Raw genomic sequence first — 26,430 nt, forward strand, 5'->3', positions numbered from 1 at the left:
ATATATATATATATATATATATATATATATATATATATATATATATATATGCATATATATATATATATATATATGCATATATATATATATGCATATATACATACATATATATGTGTATAGATATGCATATATGGGTACAGGATAACCCAAGACTATTATCACTATTAGGTAATATAAAGTTTTATGTACTAAAACATATTTGACATGTATATATTTCACAGGTTCTTAAAGATGGTACTTATATATCAGGCCCAAATAAAAAATCTATGTATGCTTCTATGATGACAGTAAGGTGTGCCATAATTATGGCGAGTGCTCAGAGTCTAGCAGCTGCATGTACCATTGCTGTTCGTTATAGTGTTGTGCGTCAACAATCAGAAGCAGAACAAGGGTTGGTACATTATTTAATTATATAATTTACTTTTGTTTTTCTAATGCTCAATGTCAATTTTTTACACTTTCTCATATTAATGTATCAAAGTTAAAGTGTCTTAAAATAAACATAACCTGATATTTTAATTATAATATCCCACTGCCTGTATCCACCCTTTGATTGTATTGCACACATATAACTGAATTCTTTCAGTTTTCATTTCTATCAAACCTACCCACAAGGCTTTGGTTGACCCCGGATAAAGTAGAAGCCATATGACCTAGGTGCCATGCAGTAGGGTTGAACTCAAAGCCACATGATTGGGAAGCGAGCTTTTAACCACACTACTGTGACTGCACTTTAATGTGTGTGTGCATGTGCGTCCATGTGTGTGTATTTATGTCTGCTTGTTTGAATCTCAACACTTTATCACACATACCTCTTATCCTCTTATTACTCATTTCTCTATCACTCACACCCCAACTGCCTATACTCCTATTACCCATGACCCTATTTGTTATACCTTTCAGTTATTCTCTTTTTTTCATTTTCTCTACTGTGCTGCCAGTGCAACTAACAATGACTGTAAACCTCTGAATGAAACGTAGTTTCAAGCAGCTCATCCACAGGGTCTATTCTAGGAATATCTCATTTAGTTTTCTTGTGATTTCCTCCACAGTCCTCATCTTCATCTCCCTCCATATGGCCAACTGCCCCAGTTTGCGGTCAACCATCAAGAGGTATGTCCCCTGCCGGTAGTGCATCACATCCACTTCCAGTCATTTCTAGTTGTGTTCTACTGGAATGCTTCCTGCCTTATATATACCCAGAGTGGAGTCAATGGACTGGCACCTGTTGCAGCTCCCAACTACTCTCTGCACACTCTGCCTGGTCACGTCAGAGTCAACTTTCCTAGCTAGGAACAGGATCCTGTCCACTCACATGTGATGCATGGTATGATGTCTCCTCAGCTCCGAGTCACTCAGTTGACACACTGCAGCCACTCCTTGCTCCAGATCCTCTGACACCTGCAACCAAGCTTTCTTTACTCTAGTCAGGACGTCTACTCTATTCCTCTCAGAGAGCATAAAAACCACACTCAGCCTCAGGTCAAACTCAACAGCTAGCTTGCCCAGAATTCCCAAATGGCATCTTATCAACATCTCTGTGCCCCCTTTGGTTCACACTCTCTACTCACCGGTGACCACTGATCCCACCCATCTAAGTACAGTGGCGAATTGGTCCGGTTCTCGATGGTATGCAACCCCTACCTCAGAGCCAGGTTCAGACCCTTCAGCACATTGATTTGGTTGCAGTCATCCTTCTTCCTGATCCAGGCCACATCCTCTACCACAACACCTGCAATTTCCAGGACAACTCCTGTTACTATGCTGCTAGCATCATACCACATGATCCCATTCTTCAATTTTGGGCACATACCAGTTTTCTCTTACTGGGTCTTCCACAGTCACTCTCTCCAAGACTTCTTGCATCATGGCAGTTGTCTTCTCACCCACTTAGTCACTCTACCTCACTCCTTCAGCTCACCTCTTGATGAAGTTGCATGCTGTCCAGAGTCATTCTGCAATCAAGCAGTGTCCCAGCAGCTTCCCACACAGAAAACAGTTCTCGCCTACTCATCTTGGTGCCCATTTTTTGGGATCTTATTCCCTCTCCAAAATATCAACATGCCAGCATTGTCTCTCCATAGCTTGAATCCCAATGCAGCTCCTCCTTCCATTGCCTCTGATGGCTTGGCAGCTTGAAACTCTTCAGGTTTTACTGTCTAACAGGTCTGCTCTCGTATGCTGTCCACTGTCAACTGACTACTCATGCCTCGCCGACCCCGCATGCCCACTGCAGCCCTTCGGGCAGGACCCTCAAGCCCCACTTCTGACAGGATATGCATACTCCCTCACTTCCAGTCCTTCTCTACAACACAGCCTGGCTCATAACACCACATATTGTTTGCACCCCATTACAACTATCAAAGCTGATGTTAGTGGCCTTTCATGCTGCTGGATATTTGATACTGGAATAGAATGATATTTTTCAGATTTCTTGTTGATCATTAAATATATTTATTAATTTTGAAATATAAAATATAAGCTTTTAAATGTCATTATAACAGGGCTGGTGAACAATCAGTGCTTAACTTCCAAACTCAACAGTATAGACTGTTTTCTGCTTTAAGTACTACTTATGCATTGTTTTTTGCTTGGAAAAGTGTAAATGAGGCTTGTCAACAGATATTAACAGATGCCGCACAAGGAAAAACTGATCAATTTCTATTTGTAAGTAAAATATTTTTCATGTATCAATTTCTATTAGAATATTGTATTGGTTATATACTAATTATAAATCACGATAAATGTTAACATACCTAAAAACTAAATTCAAGATATATGTTCAGTTTTTTTTATTTTTATGGTTTAGTCAGAAGAGTCTAACATTAATTTTCATTTCATACTTCTGTGGCACTTCCTTGCTCATTCATGACAGTTAATAACTCTCCTCCTCTTCTCTGTCGGTTATAACAACAAGGGTTCAGTTGATCCACATGGCTTAGTGGTTGGAGGTATTCGGCTCACAATTGTAAGGTTGATAGTTCAAAACCTGGCGGTGTATTGCGTCTTTGAGCAAGACACTTTATTTCACATTGCTCCAGTTCATTCAGCTGGCAAAAATGAACAGTACCTGTATTTCAAAGGGCCAGCCTTGTCACATTCTGTGTCGTGCTGCATCTCCCCGAGAATGACATGATGGGTATGTGTGTCTGTGGAGTGCTTAGTCACTTGCATGTTAATTTCATGAGCAGGCTGTTCCATTTATTGAATCAACTGGAACACTCATTGTTATAACTGATGGAATGCCAGTTAATAACTCTAGAGAGATATGCTGGTAGTTGTGTAAATTAAATTAAAGACTTGTGATTAGAGACAAGTACCATTGCTTTATATTGCTGAAAAGAAAACCCAATTCAGTACATTTTTAGCTGGGGTGATAACATTATTCAAGTATAACAGGATAATAAATCAACAAAGAATTTTTGAAATTTATAGAATTCTTCTATATTCTTCCAATATTAATCTTACTAGCAAATCTACCCATCTACGATGGAGGCATAAAAAGAGAGAGGGGAGTCATAGCAGCAGTATGTATTGAGAAATGTGTAAATGGACTTGATAGATAACTAGGTGATGTCTTAGAGAAATCACATTGTTAGTGATACAGCATTCTATTGCAGCTATATGACATGTGTTTGTGACTATGTGACATGTGATGACAATTTACTCCTGAACAGAAATAGGCTCCCAGCCTCTATCATGAATAGGCTCCCAGCCTACATCATGAATGGTTATGTGGACCACTCCTAATGAAAGACAGAGTTTCCTTCGACCACTACATAAAAAGTATTAAGTAAAAGATGTTATTTAAATACACTTTTATTTAAGTTGTTTACACTATTTTACACTTGTTTATACTTTTATACATTCCAAGTTCACCAATTTCTTTATTTAAATTATGAATCATATTCCTTTCGATAATATCAATATGATTACAAAATTTCTTTGTAGATGATATTTTCTGTTTGGTCAACGCTAATTTTCAAATTACTGGAGTCCGTTGCTCTACTCATAGTGACGTATAACTGGCCATGTGTAAACATTGGAGTGGGTAAAAATATACCTACATGATCTAAAGTCTAGCCCTTTGTTTTCTTTGCTGTGAATGAGTGAGTGTAATCTTTAGGGTTGCAAAAAATCAAACTAAGACTTACCTCTCACTGTTCTATGCGAATAATGTCTGGATGTTCTGGTACCAAGAACATCCTGCTCAAGACTGATACACTTCAATAACCACTGAGTAATCTCACACACTATATACTGACATGCACTTTTTTCCATTTTATTTCTGTTATTAACCGTCCTCACAACTACCTTTGTATCTACAATGGGGCCATTAACTATACAATAAAAGTGCGAAGGTGGTTTATCAATTCAAAAATTAATATCCACAAAATAATCATACTTTCTGATTTTTTAATACTAAAACCCTTCCTGACGACAGTCTTTGTAATCCCCAAAAATATTGTAACCATTGGTCCAGCCATCTGGCCATAAAGAAGGAACAGACAAAGAGATGGACAGATGGACATGATGTCCATTATAGTAAGAGAGCAAATCTGCCCATCTACAATGGGAAATAAAGTGATAGTATCGCAAATCCAGAGTTAATCCTCATTGCTGGAATTCTAACAAATGTGGTTTATTAATACAAAACTTAATATCCACTAAATAATCATACTTTTTCACATTTTTTTTGCTAAAAGCCTTCCTGATTACCTCCCTTCATAATCCCGATAAATATTGTGACCATTGATCCAGCTGTTTGACCATGAAGGGGGAACAGACAGACGGTCAAAATGCCCATTATAGTAAGATTAATGTTGATTCTGCTTTCCATCGACAGAGAGTAAGTAAAATAAGTAGCAATAATATCCTTAGTTAGATAATTGCTTAATACCCACACCTGCAAAAATTGATTTACCTCTTATTTAATAAGACATATATTGTGACATTTATAATTATTTGGCATTTTATAACATGTCAATAACATGTCAAATTACTGAGAAGTGAATCATAAAATTAGGAAGTGCCATGGAGAAGAGATAATCATAATTGTTGTAGTCATTACACCATTTCTTTCTTTCTTCCTCCCTTCCTTCCTAATGCTTTAGCCAGAAGAGTAAAGGCAGTGCTCACAACCCTTGTGCTCTGACTTGTGGAGAAAGTTATTCACTGATCTGAGATCTAGCCTGAATCCTGGCAACCAAGTGAATTCCACTGACAATCAGGTGGAAGTGTTAAACTGGATGACATATTAAGTCTACCAGCCCAGACATTTATTGAGATACTAATATTAAAAGAATTACCACCACAATGCCATTCTCTTTACTTTTAGAAAATTGTCTGGCTTCTTGCCAGTGTAAAAGGAAATTATTAAAATATATCCGAGTTGATGTGTGTTCTTTAGAATAGTTCATGAATCTTAAATTGGATAATGTGTTCAAACTATTTATCAAGATAATGTTTTTTTATTCAATGTTACAGTTGCATGCCATTTTAGCTGGTTTAAAGTCGCAAAGCACCTGGTTGGCTACAAAATATATCCAAACTTGTCGGAGTGTTGTGGTGGTCATCCGAGTTGATGTGTGTTCTTTAGAATAGTTCATGAATCTTAAATTGGATAATGTGTTCAAACTATTTATCAAGATAATGTTTTTTTATTCAATGTTACAGTTGCATTCCATTTTAGCTGGTTTAAAGTCGCAAAGCACCTGGTTGGCTACAAAATATATCCAAACTTGTCGGGAGTGTTGTGGTGGTCATGGCGTCTCTTCTGCAAGTGGTTTACCATTACTTGAAAGTCACACAGCTGTTTCTTGTACATATGAAGGCGATAATACTGTTATGATTCTTCAGACTGGAAAGTAAGAGAATTTCATTAAAGTAATTTCAATGGATCAGAATAAAGATTATATCATCGTCATCATCATCATCATCATCATCATCATCATCATCATTCATCATCATCATCATCATTTAACATCTATTTTCCATGCTGGCACAGGTTGGACGGCTTGACAGGAACTAGTTAGGTCAGGGGCTGCACCAGATTCCATGGTCTGTTATGGCTTGGTTTAAATAACTGGATGCCCTTCCTAATGCTAATCACTCCACAAATGCATTAGGTGCCTTCTATGTGGCACCAGCACCCACACCAATGCTTTTTATAATGGTACCATCAAGTTTGCTGTGGTGGATGGGCCTTCTTGAGTATAGCAATGTGCCACATATCTCAGTCCTCTCTCATCTCCTTCATAAGGTTCAGCATTTTGAGATTGGCCTATACTTTGTTCCAGGTCTTCCTGGGTTCCTCTATGCTACAACTTCCCTCCACTTTAAGTGATCAACATTCCTTTATGCAATTGTCCTCCTCCATCTGTACCATGAATTTTATTGAGTATTATTTTTAGCATTGTAGGATCAATTTTTCCATATCACTGTATGTTAGATGTTTCTGAAACTGTAGATATTTACATAACTTGTAGATATCCTTAACCAACAAAGTGAAAAAAGAATACTGAAACTAAAAATATCATTGAGATGTGGAAGGGACACAAATCTTGCTGTTGTCTACTCTGAGCCGCACAATCTCTGGTACTATTTGTCAAACAGCCACAAACATTTAGAAAAATCATTTACTGGAAAGATGCTACAACATTATTCTAAAAGTATTGTCATGCTTTATCTGAGCAAATACAAAAGATGTATATATTCCAAAATAACAGAATTACAAAACGTATCAAACTAATGCCAAGAAATTAGGTTCTTATACACTAACCAAGTCTATTTTACTCATTTCTAGTGAATCCATCATCAGAATTTACCATCATATAAGGACAGAGAGTGGATAACAAAATAAATGAGATATGATCTAACTACCACATATTCTAGAACAAACTTAAGTTCACCAGAGTATACTTGATTGCTTTAATCATTTGATTTAGCCGACTAGGTTGATCAAGTGAAATAGATAATAGTTTTTAAATAAAAGGTTTTAGGAATTTCATATAGCTCATATATACATATTTATATATTATTCTAAGAGAAAAACATAATTCTAAGGTGCAAAGATAACACTGTAAAAAATACGAGACAAAGATCCTCTGATGCAATCCAAATTCCTATAAGCAATCACAACAACCAATCGATATAATAAGCAATCCTCCAAATGACTTGCCCTCTAAAAATATGGATAACCACCTTATAAATGATAACTCCACTCACCATATCATAGGCACAGATAATCTTATTAATCTCTGTGGTTGCAGAGATAAAAATACTTGTGAATTCTTGAATAAATGTAAAACTAAAAATTAATCTACCATTGTGATGTATTCTACAATAATTACAAGAAAACTTATATAGGAGCAATGAAAAATGGAATGAAACTTAGATATAATTACCATCTCTCAAGTTTCAGAAATAGAAATAAGGCTAACTCTACCAGATTAAGCAGTTACATCTGGTTACTTAAAGATAATAACATTAATTATAGATTAGAATGGCACATCCTAGCCAAAACATCTTCATATAACCTTTAAAATAACCACTGTAATTTATGTATTAATGAGAAATTCTTGATTTTAGTGGCCAAATCAGAATTACTTAATAAATGAAACGAGAAATATAGAACATGCTTACATAACGATAAATTCTTATTCTCTAAATACTGCTAATGCCTATAGTACAGGCTATTAACTGACCTGTCTAACATATGATTACTGCCCCTTGACCTGTCCCAGAGCTATAATTCTCTTTAATATATTCACATTAAAGTTAGATCGCTGACTAACATACTAATTGCTAGGGCTGCCACATAAGTACATAAATACAATTGAATGAGCGATTTAGCCTATTCTAGCCAAGTTGATTGGTTTTAATTATATAAACAAGGTGATAGCCTGTGCTGTACATAACAACACTTTATTTGTTATACCTTTTCACGTAACCCAGATTTATACTGTATATCGCACTTGAACTTTTAAGAGCATCCTTAATTTTAACAAGGGCATTATTTGTAATCATAGGGACTTATCTAGCAGACTCAAATAGCGTTATTTAATTTGATTAATGACACTGGATATTACTACCAGGTATAACTCGTTTGACTAACACCACCGGTCAATTAGTCATTTTCCCCAATTACTGCTCCATTCATCTACTTGAAAACATGTATATACACGTGCAACCTTTAAAGGTCACAAAAATGTAAGCCTAAAGACGTAACAAACTTTTTTCCTTTCTTCCTTCTTTCCTTTTTTTTTCCTTTTTCCTTTTTTCTCCTGTCAGTATTCCTCTGATAAACTCCAAATTATTCTAACGATGTTTGTTACATGGAATGAGATAAATGTAAATTTACCTCAAAAATAACAAACTGAAACAGCTGTAAGTGTTATTTTAACCATAATTAAACTATGACCAATTAATACCAATGATCGACTTTTAATTGTTGCACCATTTCTTTTCTTATTCTGTGTATATATAATTATATTAATTAAGTAATAAGAAGATGGATTTGGTATTAAACTTTATTCTGTACGATGGTCATTTTGACCCATCGTGCTATCATCCCTTATGTGTGGGACTCTGTTCATCATGTTGTATTGGATTCATTTTGCAGTCTGGGTCTCATCAGGTACATCCATACATGAAGTTGTAACTCACTAAAGATTTTGAGTGTTATCTGCCATACTGTTATATACCTGTCTAGTTAGGGAATGAATAAAAAGCAAACAAGACTACAGAAACGCAAAAATTCAAATTTCAAATAGCTGTTTCTTTTGCATTTTTTAATAGAAGAATGAGAATATTACACCATTACAAAAAACTGTAATCATCAGATGAAACGAAATTCTACAAATAAAAGAATGTCCCAAGAATACAGCAGAAACATGGTTGGTCTGTTGAGGCTAACTTAGCCTTAACAGATGTTTCATCTGATGATTACGATTTTTGTAATGGAATAATGTTCTCATTCTTCTCTTAAAGAAACAGCTGTAGTGAGCTAACATTTATCCATAATTTGTTATTATTCATTTAATTATAACACGCCAAGGGGATTTATGACTTGTTGGACACCCTAGAGTATACCAACAATGTACAGTTCAATGTAATGTGTGCTTTCGACCAGCCCCTAGATGCTAAATACTCATAGGGTTGGTTTTCTCTGTCTACACAACCAGAATATCCTATTTGGTACTTACCAACCATAGGCTGGAACCACAGGTTTATCCAACTCTACCTAATGCATATCTTTTCAAGTACCTGATTCTATCTGAATCCTTATTTTACTATATATTTCAGTATGTGACTGCATGTGTATCGGCGATTTTCTTTCTCCGTCTTCCCTTCTTTGGACTTTCTCTATATTTCTGATGAAGAGCTCTGCTCGAAATGTGAAATCCTCTTTCTTTTCTTTCCTTTCCTGAGCGTCCAATAACACTGTACTTATTCCACGTCCTTGCATTGTTGTTTTTTCTTGCTTATTCATGTTTGAATTAATTATATATATCTAAATTAGTTATATACATATATTATATATTACGAAATTTGGTCTAATATTATCATACTGAATTTTACCTGTAAGGTTGGAATAATAATTTATTCTCTATTATTATTATTATGATATATATAGACACATACACACAGATATACATATATGTACACGCACTCATACCTACATATACCTTCCTACTCACACGGGCTCACACAAACATGCAGGCACATGGACATGCCTACATATGCATGTATGATACCCCCACATACACATGTGCATACGCAGACATGCACACATACACCCACACATAGGTACACTCCCAAAGATATTGCTTGGGCTGAATTAAAAAATCTAGATTCGACTGCAGCTTTTGAAGTGTACACAACTCAATGAGACCGAGCCGTGAAAATTGAAAAGGAAGAATGCTTCAGATATGAATACAGAATCGCAGCAAATGCCAGTCGCAATCCAAAAAACTTCTTTGCCCATGTCCAACGGAATTCCCGCTTGAACAACCAAATTGCAACGCTGGTAGACTCAACAGGCGTATCGATTGAGGACCCTTATCAGCAGAGTCAGTTATTTGCTGAGGCTTTTTCAACTATTTTCAAACAAGATGATGGTCATGAACTCCCTCCATTTGATAGATCGGTACCTCCAATGCCTAGATTGGTCATCACTCGGGACGAAGTCGAACGCGTTATTCAAGGCCTTGAATTCAACAAGGGTCATGGCCCTGACGGCATACACCCACAGGTTATCAAAGCGTTGGCTCTGGTCATCTGCGAACCTTTAACACTTCTATTCAATAGGTCATTGGTGACGGGTGTTATACCTGTGGACTGGAGAACAGCGATAATCTGCCCAATTTTCAAGAAAGGGAGCCGCGAAGACCCGCTTAACTACCGACCGGTTTCCCTTACTTCAATCATCAGCAAGATGTTCGAAACCATCCTTAAGAAAAGTATGTTGTTCCACCTCAAAAAAACACAGCCTCTATCTCTGATTCCCAATACGACTTCATGCTGAAGAGATCATGCTTGACCAACTTACTGGTAATGGAAGAATTGGTGATGTGTATCCTGGATGATGATAATGCTGTTGACATCGTTTTATTGGACTTTGCCAAAGCTTTTGACTTGGTTAACCACCGCCTATTACTTGTCAAGCTTCAAGCATATAGTTTCCATCCGGATATTGTATGATGGGTTGGTGCCTTCCTCTCAGATCGCTCCTTCCAAGTCCAAGTAAATGGTTCACTGTCTGACGTCTCCAATGCGAGCTGTGGCGTGCCTCAAGGTTCAGTGCTTGGGCCCTTATTGTTTTTAGTCTTCATAGATGACTTGCCCGACAACCTCATGCAACACACCCTTCTATTTGCCGATGATGTCAAACTGGTCGCTCCTCGTGGTGATATAGATGATCTTCGTCGATGCCTCCACCAAGTTTGGAGATGGTCAAATGAATGGGACCTGTGTCTGAACGTGTCAAAGTGCTGTCATCTGCCTGTTGGCTCTTCTCCTGCAATTCAACTTGATTTCAAGCCTGGTCATCTGCTGCTGGAGAGGGCCGACCAGGTAAAGGACCTGGGTATCTTGGTGGATTCTTCCTTTGCACTTTCGGCCCAGTGCGTCCATGCTGCCAACAAAGCACGCGGAGTTCTGTTTTTGATTCGACGGTCATTCGGAATACTCACAGCAGCCATATTCCTACCGCTCTATGTCACGCTGGTGAGACCCATATTGGAGTACGGGATTCAATCTTCTTCTCCTTATCTCCCCAAAGACATACAGCATCTCGAAAGAGTCCAGAAGCTGGCTACCCGCATGGTTCTTGGTCTCAAGCATTTGTCTTATGAAGAAAGGCTGAAGACACTCGACCTTTATTCTTTAGAAAAATGTCGCCGCCGTGGTGATCTCATTCTTGCTCACAACATCATAAACTGAAAGTGTAACCTCTCGAAAGAGCTGTTCTTCACTCCTGTTCCAGAGCGTCGGCTGTGGGGTCACTCCGAAAAGCTCTATCTGCGACGATTTCATCTCAATCGAAGGAGAGGGGCTTTCTCTGTCCGGGTTGCGGATCTATGGAATAAGCTGCCAGACAAGATAGTGAAAATGCTGACAACCGCTCGGTTCAAAATCTCTCTTGACCAGAAATGGCCTGAACTCTTTGCATGAACACCCTCCCTGTACATAACTCTATGTCCCCCTACATGGCCTTGCTTTTTGCTTTTTGAGCCAAAAAATTAACTTAACTTAACTTATCTGTACATAAAACGCACACATATATGTACATACACACACATATACACAAGCCTGCTTTCCTGTCTAGATTTATGCATCTCCAGATCTTCACCTGTCCCTCAAGCCTGCTGGTACACCTTACTTATATGCAGCTGCATTGTAAGGTTACATATTTAAATACATGTAGCATTCACATGCAGTCATTCCTTGGTATAGGTTCTATGGTTGCAGTTCATGAGATTTTAACTCAGTGGTGGTGGTGGTGGTGGTGGGGGATTAATCCTAGTTGTTGGTGTTATGGTTTGTATTGGTTTGGTGTGGTTATGTTATAGTGAACCTAAAGATCATCTGCAACTTGAGTTAATGGACATTAAATGTAACGGAAGTTAATTAGTCTGATAATGATTTCCAAATTTAACTTAAATGTTAAATCATTAATGAAAATGTTAGCATTGTTAATTAAAGATTAATGGATTAATGGTTTGGTACTCAGGTTTAGTAAACACACACACAAACAGCAGTAACTTTCTTCAGCTGAATACATGTCATTGATTGATTAAAATTACCCAAATGCGACAATTTTAACACGAAATAACTTCTAAAAGGCAAAATTTTGTCAAAAACGTTAAGAGTAAACCGTGTTCTACATGACACATTCAACAGTATCTGAAGCTTCAATCTGTTTAGTTAAAAAAATTAATTAAAGAATCTGTGACTGAAAAGATCCCACATATGTATATCTGTGTGTATGTCTTTAAAAAAATATATAAACTAATACACCTGCTTGTTGTTCCTACACCTGTCTTTGTCTTTTGTTTTCTGTAAATTTGAACTATACACACACACATATGTATAGGTATATATAATATATATATTTATGTGTGTGTGTATATATATATATATATGTGTGTTTGTATATATATATATATATATATATATATATATATATATATATATATATACATACATACATACATACATACATACATACATATAGATAAGTGTGTGAGTGGGCGTATGTCTCAGTGTAGGTATGTGTGTGTGTATGTATGTACACAAGACTGTTTGACTAAGTATTTGTTTTTCCTGTTTTCCTTGTATTTTTCTTTCTACTTTCTTTTCCCACAAGCAGTTATGAAAGCAAAAGCCAATTAGGTCATTTTTACCTAAACAGGAATGCAAGATTTCCACATTCATATTTGAAATTTGAATTTTTGTGTTTCTGCAGTCTTGTTTGCTTTTTATTCATTCCCTAACTAGATGGGCATATAACAGTATGACAGTTGACACTCAAGATCTTTAGTGAAACATAACTTTATCTATGGATGTACCTGATGAGATCCAGACTGCAAAATGGATCCAACAGTGTCCAGCACATAAGGGATGATAGCACGATGAGTCAAAATGCTCATTGTACTGAATAAAGTTTAATAGCAAATCCATCTTCTTGTCACTTAATTAATATAATTACCCCATTGTGAATGTATTTGGTAGACAGAAATTGAAAGAAGCTTGGTGTATATATTATGTGTATGTGTTTGTGTCAGAGCCCCCCCCCCAACCACTTGATAACTGGTGTTGGTGTATTTTCATACTCATAACTTTGTGGTTCAGCAAAAGACACTAACAAAATAAGTACCAGCTTAAAAAGAGAAAGTACTGGAGTCAATTTGTTCAATGAAAGTTCTTCAAAGTGGTGCTTCAGTATGGCCATAGTCTAATGACAGAAACAAGTAAAAGAAAAACAGATAAATATTTTTAATACAAAATGATTATTAGGGACAGAAGGAGTATTAATACCAAAAGGTATCATTTATCTCCACTTATTAGCGGATGTTGTGTTAGAACACAAAATACTGTGATATCTACCATGAGGAAACCTCTCATATGGTCTTTTGGTGCATATAAGCATTCTTGTTTACATTGCTAGTGGGAGACAAATCACTACCATCGACACTGCTGAGACTACGAGATCACATGACTTCGGCTTTCTCTGACCTTGATAACAGTACACACCTGACTGTTGGAGATAGTAGTGATGTCTCAGCTAACAATGTACATAGTCACAGTGCCCAATCATCAGGTACTTATTATATGCTGAGCTAATAAAAAGGTTAGCTAAAGCACAAGTAATTGGCTAAGAAAATAAAGACAGAAAGCAGCATAACCTTCAAGGATAGTTGCCCCAAAACTACTGGCAATATTAGGGTAAGCAGGTGTAGTACCAATCTTTTATTTAAGTAATTAGATCATACTGGTTGGACATTTCAAGATACAAATAATTGTTCATAGAGACTGTTTTTATACTTCTGTTCAAGGAAATAAACTGAAAAAAATCTAAGATTGAATGTCCTGCAACAGAACCAGGTGAAGAGCTACAAAAGAAATCAAATAATCTGAGGGAATTATTATTCTTGTAGATTCTACAGATTTGATCCCATTCAGGAAAACTTATTTCAATTCAGGTTCAACTGAAATATAGTCACAAAAATTTTAATAAAGACTAGACTACCCATAACCCGTTTGGTCACTGACAAAGTTCCTATTACCTCAAAAAAATTTTTTTTTAAATCATCACTTTAAAATATTTCTAAATAGTCAAAATACTGTCTGTTTAAAGAAAGCTAAATATAAATATTTACTCAACAAGCAACTCACATTTTTCAAATCATATACACTTAAAAATACTTTTTAATAATTAAAATATTGTCTGTTTAAAGAAAGTTGAAATGTAAATTCTCACTGTACAAACAATTTGTATTTTTAAAGTCATTTTCACTTAAAAATATTTTAAAAATCATATTCACTTGAAAATAGCTTTAAAAAAAAGCTAAAATATAAATGCTTATTGTACAAACAACTTGTATTTTTAAATCACATTCACTTAAAACTATTTCTAAATAATTGAAATATTATGTTTACTGTAAAAACAACTCATATTCTGAAGTCATATTCACTTAAAAATATTTTTTTAATAATTAAAATATCGTCTGTTTAACGAAAACTGAAGTATAAATACTTAAAGTACAAACAACTTGTATTTTTTAAAATCATATACACTTAAAAATATTAACTTGACTTCACTAAAACTTTTCAAAAATCAAGCGCAAAGGTAAACAATTTAAAATGTTAATCCATTATACATGGGTCTTCTGTGTCTGACATTTTACAGAATGCTGTGCACTAGTGATCTGATGGGTTATCACAGAGCTGATTAGTAAAGGTACTCCAAAAAACCATGTATCTCTGGAATCCATGGTCCAATTTATACGAAACTTGTTTTATTCTGTTTGTATTCACATTTCAGGGGTACCTTACTTTCAGAGTATTTTCCCATGATGCACCAGTTTGGCTGTATTAAATTACAGACAAGCACACATGCAAACAAGCTATCACAGAGTTTTAGTACTCTTTTACTTGTTTCAGTCATTTGACTGCGGCCATGCTGGAGCACTGCCTTTAGTTGAGCAAATCGACCCCGGGACTTATTCTTTGTAAGTTTTGCCGAACTGCTAAGTGACAGGGACGTAAACACACCAGCATCGGTTGTCAAGCAATGCTAGGGGAACAAACATACATATATATATATATATATATATATATATATATATATATATATATATATATATATACATATATACGACAGGCTTCTTTCAGTTTCCGTCTACCAAATCCACCCACAAGGCATTGGTCGGCCCGGGGCTATAGCAGAAGACACTTGCCCAAGATGTCACGCAGTGGGACTGAACTCGGAACCACGTAGTTGGTAAGCAAGTCCTGGAAGACAGAGTTTCAATCAAGGAGATTGTCAGAACTAAGTTATTAATTAGCAGTTAGATTCTTAAAAACTCTTGAAAATAAACTTTGTTCAATATGAAGGAAAGGAATAAGTTGAAACTTATATTTCTCTAAAGTGCAATTATGAAGTAGTAGAACTAGAATGACATTATCCAAAAATCAATGTGACAGGATCATTTCTTTTGTAAAACTTTTAGGAGGATATAATGAAAGAAATGAAAACTATAACACCTGTTCACTATTAGAATGAAATAAGTTGAATTTTTTCCTATCATTGTAGAAGTAAATGCTTGAACTTAAAGTAGTTATAATTGCATAATGCTAGATATATGTGAAGGAGTGTGGACAGGTGACCAGGGTGAACATAAAATTGTAATTTCAATTCCTGGACTTGGCAGCACATTATGTCCATGGGCAAGACACTTCATTTTACCATTGCTCCAGTCTACTCAGCTGTAATGAGTATTAACCAAATGTTAATGCAACCTTCTCTCACTTCAGCTGTTACATTCTGGATGTGCCATGAGGTCAAAGGTGGAGGTGCTAAAAGGATGCCTTTGCTCCTGACTACATAAGCATATAAAACAATTAGCAAAAGCATGGTTCATGTTACCAAGTCATATTAATTTATGAGTGATGTTCACCTGTACTAGAAATGTGTTTGTCCTGGACATAACTGCTTCTGATAGTGAGATCCTGGTCAGGGAGTTCCAAGGTTTTGAGGGGAGTGGATCCACATCTTAACCACTGTTGTTCCTAGGTCTGCTCTGACCTGGAGTAGTAGCACTTTCCAGGGTACTAGCTATGGGTTAGCATATTAAGGATTGCATGTAAAGACTGGATCTGATGGACTCTGCAGAAAAAAAAACCTCATTATTCAATGGAGGAGAAGGCAGCTACAACAATGCATTGTGGAGTACAGAGAGCAAGATGAAGCCTGTAAGACATGTTGGTCAGTTCCTGCATCTGTTTCCATCACAAGATGTCTTGACCTGGTCTTTCTACTGGATTGACGCTGGTCATAGATGAAAGAGTTAGGTAAATAGTATGCAACTCTTCCTTGTTTTAAACATCTAGAACAATGGGAACCATGATGTGCCATATTGCTGTCAGTGTATTTCAGTGGCTACTGAAACAATTGTTAGTTAATATGTTCCTTATTTTTCAGTTGATAACAAACTTTGCCTCCAAACTTCTAATTATAAAGTCACTATTTTCATTATCAATCTTTGAGAAGGATTTTACTTGTCATAAAAAGTCTCTTGTTTCTTTGAATTAACTGACAAAAATTGGAGTTTATAAGCAAAAACAAACTTAGCCCTCTCTTTGTCAAAGCAGACCTACAGCTTTGCTATACAATTTAAATGGAGTCACTATTAATTTTTTACATGATTTGGTTTTGAATTTATGAAATTAAAAATAATGTTATCATCATCATCATTTAGCATCCATTTTCCATACTGGCGAGTCAGAAGACTGCATCAATCTCTACTGTCTGCTTTGGCATATTTTCTATGGTTTGATGTCCTTCCAAATGCAACCATTTTACAGTGTACTGGGTGCTTTTTAAATGGCACCAGCATCAGTGAGGTCACCAAGTAACTTCAGGACAAGACCCCCATCAACTGTGCAGGGAGTAGTATTAAGAGAAGAAAAAGGTGTCTTGCATTTGAAAAGAAACATAGCTACTTTAGATGGAAAAAGAGCAGGATGGTGAAGATGTGATGGAGAAGTAAAGGTGTACACCTAAGTTACAGGGAGTTATACAGATGTGTATACAGTGAAGTGGACCAGGGATTAGAGAGGGTGTTTGAGTGGGTGAGTTCACAATATTGCAAAAAGAGTGGGGAGGGAATGTAATAAGTGGCCACATGGTGGGGGAGGGAGTATTAGGAGGTTATGTTGTGAGGAAGGGATTCAACAAGGACATTGTGTGCAGATAGGTACATGAAGGAGGGGAGGGGAATACAGCAGCGGTGAGAAGTAGGGAGGTGTCTGGATATTTTTTTTTTAGGTTTTTTTTTTCTTGTTTCTTGTATTCTCTAACTTTATATCAATGTAACTGTCTTCTATTTTAGATTCCTACTTAAATGTGCTAGAGACATTTTCCAAGGAAAGAATTTGGTTGGTTTTGTCTCATACCTCAATGCCAATTACACAACAGAACATCAAGATGTTGACTCCAATTTACACTTGTCAGCACTACTGAGATTATGTCAACATAGATCCAAAAGGTAAAGTTTTGATTATTCTTTTATATGAAACAGATAAAAATATTTTTCATTTGCAAAGATAACAGGCATAGCTCTATGGTAAAATCTTGCTTCTCAACAACATGGTTCCAGGTTCAATCCCACTGCATGACACCTTAGGCAATTGCATCTTCTACTATAGCTTTGGGCCAACCAAAGCCTTATGAGTGGATTTGGTAGATGGAAACTGAAAGAAGCCAGTCATAATATATATATATATATATATATATATATATATATATATATATATATATATATATATATATATGCATACACATATATATTTGTTTGCTATTGTTGGAACAAACTGGCAAGCAGCCATGATCCTCATTGGTAATCATATATTTAATTTTCTTTGTACTGAAATACAGGTTGACCTTGGCTAAGATCATATTTGTAATGATTTAGTTAATATGTAAACAACAATAACAATATCAGGATGATTATGATGATGATGACGACGATGTCTGTTTTCCATGCTGGCATGGGTTGGACAGTTCAACAGGACCTGGCAAGTTAAAAGACTGCACCAAGCCCTACTGGTATGGTTTCTGTGACTAGATGCTCTTCCTAATGCCAACTACTTTATAGACTATACTGGGTGCTTTTTACATGGCACCAGCAACAGTGAGGTGACCAAATAACTTGCAAGACAAGATCTTTTAACTAAGTGGGGAGTAGTATTGAAGGACAGAAATAGGTTTCCATCATCTTTGCATATTTATTCCCTATGTAATGTAATATGAAATTTTCTTTTTCTTTTTTGTAGAATGCTTTTATATATTTCAGAACTTGTTTTTGAGAAGATAAATTCTGGAAGCTCACTTGAACAGGCATTCAATATGTGGTCAAATGAGATAAAAAATATGGCTGTTGTAAGTTGATTTTAAACAAAATTAAATGAATTCGGTTAAATTTCTTTATATGTTTTTAACAAAAGATTTTTTTGCTTCTCCTTGAAGGCTTGTAAAGAAAGCATAACCTCTTATGTAAATATACTTCACTTGCATAATTGAAAAGAGAATTTCTGTGAGGTCACTTATTATGCTATAAATAGGAACCCAATATCCTTCAAATCTTGTTCTAATTCTGATAAGAAGGTAGGATGGTTGTGTTAGATCTGTTTGATCAGGGCTCTTTCCTTTGGCTAAACAGCAACAACAAATATGCTTACAATAGTGCTCCTTAGAATAAGGAAATGTTGACCCTGAATCCACCACATACTAGAGTAATATACATAACAAGAACAACAAAAGTTTATAACACTTTACTCGTTTCCAAAAGCATATATATATATATATATATATATATATATCATTATCATCATCATCGTTTAACATCCGTTTTCCATGCTAGCATAGGCTAGACGGTTTGACTGGAATCTGGGAAGCCAGGAGGCTGCACCAGGCTCCAGTTTGATCTGTCAGTGTTTCTACAGCTGGATGCCCTTCCTAATGCCAACCACTCCATGAGTGTAGTGGTGCTTTTTACATGCCACCAGCACAGTAGCCAGAGGAGGCTGGCAACATCCATGATTGGTTGAAGCTTTTTACGTGCCACCGGCATGGGTATCACTACTACAATTTCCATTTGATTTTTATTTTGATGTTGATGTATTTGACTCAATAGGTCTCCTCAAGCACAGCAGGTCACCCTACGATCCAAGGTAAGCATAGTAGGCCATCCTGCGAGCCATGAACTCACTTCATTTGTCGGATCTTCGCTGTCACAGCATATCTCCAGAGGTCTCGGTCTTTCGTCATTGCCTCTGTGAGGCCTAATGTTCAAAGGTCATGATTGACAACCGCATCCCATGTCTTCCTGGGTCTATCTCTACCCCGGATTCCTTCAACTTTAGCAAATAATTCTCGCCATTATATCATTTTTATATATATTGATAAATATAAATTACGATAGATATTAATTCTTATATCTATTTATTTAGATTTGTTTTTACATTTAATTTAATTAGGTGGTATATTTATTATGTAGTATTAAATTTTAAGATAATTAGGTATTATATTAATTGATATTTAGTCAACTATATCATAGATTGATATATTAAATCTATAGATACTACATATGTATATTAATTATATAGTTAGCTTATTTAATGAGTTTGTCTATATTTGAACCATTTTTTATTTTGATTACAATTTAATGACTTGTACTAGCAATGTGTATATTAATTAATTTTAAAGTATTTAATAATTTAAGTATTGTTTTAGTTTTCACTTAATGTATATTTAGTATTTTGTATATATATATATATATATATATATATATTAAAGTATGTTTATTAATTAATTATTTTATTATTCTAGTTTATTTTTAACCTGATGAGTAGCTATATTTATATCGAAGTGATTTTACTACTACTATTAATTTTTTTACTATAATCATTTCTTAAATATAGCCACGAAACACGTGTCGTTATTCTACCAATTATATACGTTTTTATTATTTTTTCGCAATTTATTTTGGTATTTTATTATTTATTTAATATTAATACATTGGTATTTTATTGTTTTAATTTTAATATTTCTATTATATGTAATTTTCTAGATGGTGTAATTTAATTGTTCATTTTGAATTGATAAAAGGTGGTTCTTTCTAATTTTTTATATATATATATATTATAATGTGTGAAATTTGATTTAGTATTTCTAAATTGAATTTTTTCCCTATAAGTTAGGATTAATATTCCCTCAAATAATATATATATATATATATATATATATATATATATATATATATATATATATATATATATATATATATTATATATATATATATATATATATCCTTTTCAAATTTTAAAAGAACTCCAAAAATTTCATTGAAACTGAATTTAAAGTAATACAATATTGGTAGAGTACCACTAAATGCTTTATTATTTTTGCTCTCCTTGGTTTTGGGCCTCAGGCCCAATTAGTCCTCCACAGGAGCTAGGTTAAAAGTCTTCACAGAGTGTGGTTTTTAAGCTAGTTCTTAAAATAAACCACAAAAACCATGTCATATTCAGCTACCTAGGGTTTCCTAATCAAAATATTAAATTTATTTCACCACAGTTCCAACCTGTAAACTCTGGGTAGCTAAATTTCACATGGTTGGTTTTTGTTTAATTTTTATTAATTATCTACTCTGATTGAATGCTTCATACCACACATGTATGTACACACACATATACAATTACGCATGTAAATACTGCTTTCAGCAGAGATCCTCAATGCATCACAAAAAATAATGGAATTTATCCTCAGCTGTGAGCAAGCACATAGGAATGTAGAAGAAAGCTGAGACTCTAAAAAGCAGATGATAGTACTGAAATGCTTTATTATTTTCCCCCTCTCTTCTATTTCTGTCTTGCAAGTTATTTAGAAACCTCACTAATGTTGGTAGCATGAAAAAAGCACTCAGTACATACTGTAAAGTGATCAGCATTAGGAAGGGCATCCAGCTGTAGAAACCACACCAGAACTAATACTGATTCTATCAAACCATCCAACCCATGCCAGCATGGAAATTGAACGCTAAATGAATAATCATAATCATCATCATTACTATGACAATGACAATGAGTTCAATTACAATTATAGTTTTATGTTATTATTATAGGCTGTCTGTCAAGTTTACACCATGGAAAAATTCATTGAAGCTATTGGTCAAATAAAAGAAAATTGCTTGGCATCAGTATTGACTGATGTTTGTAAATTTTATTGTGTATTTAATATTGTGGAGAATATTGGTGATTTTTTACAAGTAAGTTGGAAATTATTTTTATGATATAAATTTTTTTATTATTTTTAACAATTCTGATAAAGTAGATCATTTCCTAATATAATTTTATTATCCATTGAAGTGAATACTAATTTTACAGAAATTCTTTTAATATAAAACACAAATTCTTGGATCGATAGAATATATTTCTGTCATTCAAGATCCACTGTTATATCATTGTTACCCATAACAGGCTAATTAATAAAGCATCAAACTTCTTGTTAATTATTCAATCAGTTTGGTATACCACTATTTAGTGCTTCTTAATTGCTGTCTAATTCTTTTCTAAGACAAAAGCATAGTGTTCTGGCACTAGATAAAGTGCTAACATTCAATCTAGCCATTTATTATGTAAAAGTTGAAAAAGGTGTGTCACAGAATATTTTTGTTGTTTTAAAATATGGTATTAAACATTTTTTTCCCAAGCTTTGCTACTGTCTTCAAATCCCTTCCACTACTTTTCTATAATGTTGATGTACAAAAAATTTCATGTAATATTTTGTTTTTAAAGACTGGCAGAATCAGTTAAACAATGGACAAAATGTCCTGTGGTATTTTGCTATATACTTTAATGTTCTGAGTTGTAACAAGTAACAGGGTGAGCTAATCAACTGTGCTACACCAGTCTTCCAAATTTTTAAGGATGATATCCTTGTTAGAGATCAATGTTGTGTTTTTCCCACTCTCTACATGTCTTCCCAATTATATTTATACTATTTCTTTTCAGTTCAACCTTCTCACCCAAGAACAGATAAAATTACTGAAAACTGCAATGTATAATCAACTGTCCAAAATAAGGCCTAGTGCTGTAGCATTAGTAGATGCCTTCGATTTCTCTGACCGTTTGCTTCACAGTGCTCTTGGTCGTTATGATGGTCAAGTTTATCAAGCTCTTTATGACTATGCCAAACTTGCTCCAATTAATTCAAAAGAAGTAAGTGTATTTTGTAACATCATCACCATGGTTTAATTACATGTTCCATGCTGGTATGAGTTGGATAGTTTGACAGGATGGATCCAAATGGGTCCAAATACTGCATTCTTCTTCAATGTCTGCTTTGGCTTGGTGTCTACAGCTGGATACCTTTCTCATTGCCAACCACTTTACAGCATGTACTGGGGCTTTTTTTCAAAGTACCAGCAGTAGTGGGGGTGCCATACAGCCTGCTAGACTTAGAATCCTTTGTACTGAGTGGGGCTACAGAAGGGAGGAAGGTGGTTTTATGCTAGGGGACGAGGGAGTTAAGGTGGTCAGAACAGGCTTCTTGCTGTAAAGGAGCTACATGGTTACTAACGTTATATAAGAGAGGGTAAGAGTGGTGGGGTGATGCTAGAAAGAGATAAAGATAGTGGTGATGAGGTGTTAGGGTGGACCCTCAAATATGAGGTGGGTAGAAGTGAGTGGGGACAGGAGAGTAGGAAGTATGGGTGGTTAGAGGTTGCAAGCAAATATGAGAGATGGTTAGAAATAGAGGATGGGTAAGAGAATGAATATAATGAAGAACAAGTGTTGAGAGATGAGAAGTAGGGAAGAGGGGAAAAATAGGTGATAAAGGCATAGGTGACTAGGATATGAGGGAAAATGGTATGGACAATAGAAAGATGAGTGAGTGAGAGGGATGTGTGACACAAGGGATGAGAGATAGAGGGATGAATGATGTGGGTGTTTGAGAGTTGGGAGAAGAAGCTTCATCAACAGAAGCAACATACTTTTGCACAAGTGGTTATAGGGCGTTGGTGGGGAGTAAATTATTGCTAGTCAGTCAAATGACTTTCTTTTGGACATGGTCTTGAATGTTTGTCTCTAGCAGCAACACTCTCCTAGATATGTGATCAGTACTCCAATCTGGATCTTATTTGAGCATTGTTGAAGGTTAACAACTGATCTGGGCTGAAATATCACCATTCTCTAAAGAGAAAGTGAAATCTTTGGCATGTATGGTTTTGGCAATATGAGGTTTAATGTGAAAGATTTAAGAAATTGTGCACTTTCAATAACTTTGAAAGTTTAATAAGGCTTGAAAATTTAGAAATTGTAAAGTGAAGTAAAATAAGCAAAAGTTATTTCCAAAATAATGCGATGGTGGTGGTTATCTGACGATGGTAACGGCAAAGTTGATGCTGATAATGATGAGAACTTCTGTAGGAAGAGAGAATATCTATCAACATGGAGTTTTGAATTCAATGCACTCTGATATCTTTCTACTATTGTTTCCACCAACATAATTAACCAATTAAATAACTTAAATACCATGTGTTTATAGAAGCCTTTGTTTTTACTACTTGCTAGGGATGGAGGGAGGAGCAGTACCCATATCTTATGCTGGCCCTCAGAGACTTCTGAGTTTGATACCATTAATGTTACATTTAAACTGTTGTGTGTCAACACCTGCAGAAAACGACATATGTAGAGATGACACTCCAGAGGTCAGATGTTTTGGGGAAGAAGGACTTGGCATAATTGTTAAGTTAGAGACTGAAGGGTTGGACAATTTAAGGAGAGATAAGTGGATCAGCAGTGCCAGTGAGAGGAGATACAAGAGCAGCCAACTTTAAGAAACAAAGTGATTTGATGTCAGTAGCTATTCACTTGATATCTATGGGCTTAGCAACCTCATCATCCCTGATCAAGACCTCAAATGAGCTTTGTAGCAATTGTTGGAGGTTAAAATAGCTGTAGTTTCTTAAAATAAATTAACATTACCGTACTCTCAACTAAGTTTCATTCCTGTTATTTTTAACTTGTAAAAATCCCCTCATTGCTTTCTTAGAAGTTAAAATGTTTTGTTTGTTTCATAGAAACTGATTTCGTTTTGTTTGAATTTATTACTTTGTAAAATAAATGTTTTTCATCTTTTATACATTTATTTAAAACTATATATATATATATATATCGTTTTTGTTTTCTCAGGTACATGACAGCTGCAAGGAACATCTGCTTCCATTTCTCAAAGAGCAGAGATTGAAAGCTCAATTATAAAGGAAAATTTTAGATTTTAATCTTTACAAAATTATAATTCCTCTAGACTTTGTCTACTCATTCACCTGGTGCTATAGAATCTGTTTCATAAAAATACTGCATACAGTACATATTTTCATTGTTATATTTCTGGTTTCCTCACGGATTTGTTAATGAAGAAAATTTTTTTGAACTGTTCTTTCAATGGAAAGATTTTCTATGAAACGCCAACACTTATATGTTGGCTTTTCATTGACCATTAACTTTAAGAAAGTTTAGTACTTTTGCAGTGGAATGAATGAAACTGATTATAACTATTTTAATTGATTTCAAATTATTTCCATGATTGTAATTAATTTCTTCATCGAATTTAATCATATTATTCAAATTAAAATTTACAAAACCATATTTAAAAAATATAATTGCTTAGATACATGTTAATTTCATCATACAAAACCAATATTTGATCAGAACAATTGGGAGCAACTTGAAATTGAAATAATTTCATCGAATTCAAAGACACCCTATAATTAATAGAATAAACATAATTAATTAATAAAAAAAGTTTTATTTTTACATTTGTAACTCTTACTCTTACTTGTTTCAGTCATTTGACTGTGGCCATGCTGGAGCACCGCCTTTAGTCGAGCAAATCGACCCAGGACTTATTCTTTGTAAGCCTAGTACTTATTCTATCGGCCTCTTTTACTGAACCGCTAAGTTATGGGGACGTAAACACACCAGCATCGGTTGTCAAGCGATGTTGGGGGGGGGGGTGACAAACACAAACATGCAAACATATACACACACACACACACATATATATATACATATATACAACGGGCTTCTTTCAGTTTCCGTCTACCAGATCCACACACAAGGCTTTGGTTGGTCCGAGGCTATAGTATAAGACACTTGCCCAAGATGCCACGCAGTGGGACTGAACCCGGAACCATATGGTTCGTAAGCAAGCTACATACCACACAGCCACTCCTATGCCTATGTAAGTACATATAAAACAAATAACAGTAATAATAATAATAGTTTCAAATTTTGGCACAATGTTAGCAGTTTTGTAGCAAGGCAGTAACTTGATTACATAGACTCCAGTGCTCAACTAGTACATATTTTGTTGACCCTGAAAGGACAAAAGTCATAGTCAACCTTGGAAGCATTGAAACTCAGAATGTAAAGCCAGAAGAAACACCACTAAGGATTTTGTCTAATATGCTAACAATTCTAGTTCACTACCTTTACTACTAGTTCACTACTACTACTACTTGAAGATCTTCTCGGTTTGAACGGCAGTTTTTTCTAGCGGTGTCATATGAAATTGTCACCCATAATTATGACCCTAGTATTGATCTATTGCATTTCAATCTGTTTTAGGGTTAGGGGTGGGGAGAAGGGTATCTTTTTCCTTCACAAATGTAAATAAACCCAATCTGTTTCTTAAACGAGGGACATATTCATATGGCACAGAATGTATTTTACCTCAATAGATGTCAGTGATTGGTTGAAATTGCAGAAAAAAACAACAAGTATCTTACAAACTATAGAATTTTCTCAGTAAAGCCAAGAGAAAAAGATGTTTTATAAACACATTCTTGATAACTAGTGTTGCTTTGTTTATGTCACTATAAACTTAGTGGTTTGACAAAAGAAGTTGATGCAATAAGTATCAGACTTAAAAGATAAGTATTGGAGTGATTTGTTTGACTGAACCATTCGAAGCAGTGCCCCAACATAGCTGCAGCCCATTGACAGAAACAAGTAAGAGATAAAATGGTATTATGCAAAGTCAGAGCAAATAACCAAATGTTTCTCACTTGTACGCATTGTGTTGCTCATATACCACTGTCCAGTGACCATACACATTGCTATATAAAAAAACAAATC

At 35.1% G+C, this 26,430-nt stretch overlaps 1 protein-coding gene across 1 annotated transcript in view; it reads left to right on the forward strand.

The window, feature by feature from the left end:
• The window catches only part of LOC115209435 (peroxisomal acyl-coenzyme A oxidase 1-like), a 49,897-nt gene extending 24,703 nt beyond the window's left edge, over positions 1-25,194 (forward strand). Inside the window, exons 7-14 of the mRNA XM_029777858.2 lie at positions 222-391; positions 2,505-2,667; positions 5,677-5,867; positions 17,619-17,774; positions 18,562-18,667; positions 21,411-21,554; positions 22,300-22,506; positions 24,484-25,194. Coding sequence (XP_029633718.1) covers positions 222-391; positions 2,505-2,667; positions 5,677-5,867; positions 17,619-17,774; positions 18,562-18,667; positions 21,411-21,554; positions 22,300-22,506; positions 24,484-24,552 — 1,206 coding nt within the window. The 3' untranslated portion in view covers positions 24,553-25,194. The remainder of the gene's footprint in view (positions 1-221; positions 392-2,504; positions 2,668-5,676; positions 5,868-17,618; positions 17,775-18,561; positions 18,668-21,410; positions 21,555-22,299; positions 22,507-24,483) is intronic.
• Positions 25,195-26,430: the final 1,236 nt, after the last annotated feature.

The sequence above is a fragment of the Octopus sinensis genome, linkage group LG3 (genome assembly GCF_006345805.1).
Source record: "Octopus sinensis linkage group LG3, ASM634580v1, whole genome shotgun sequence".
NCBI lineage: Eukaryota > Metazoa > Mollusca > Cephalopoda > Octopoda > Octopodidae > Octopus > Octopus sinensis.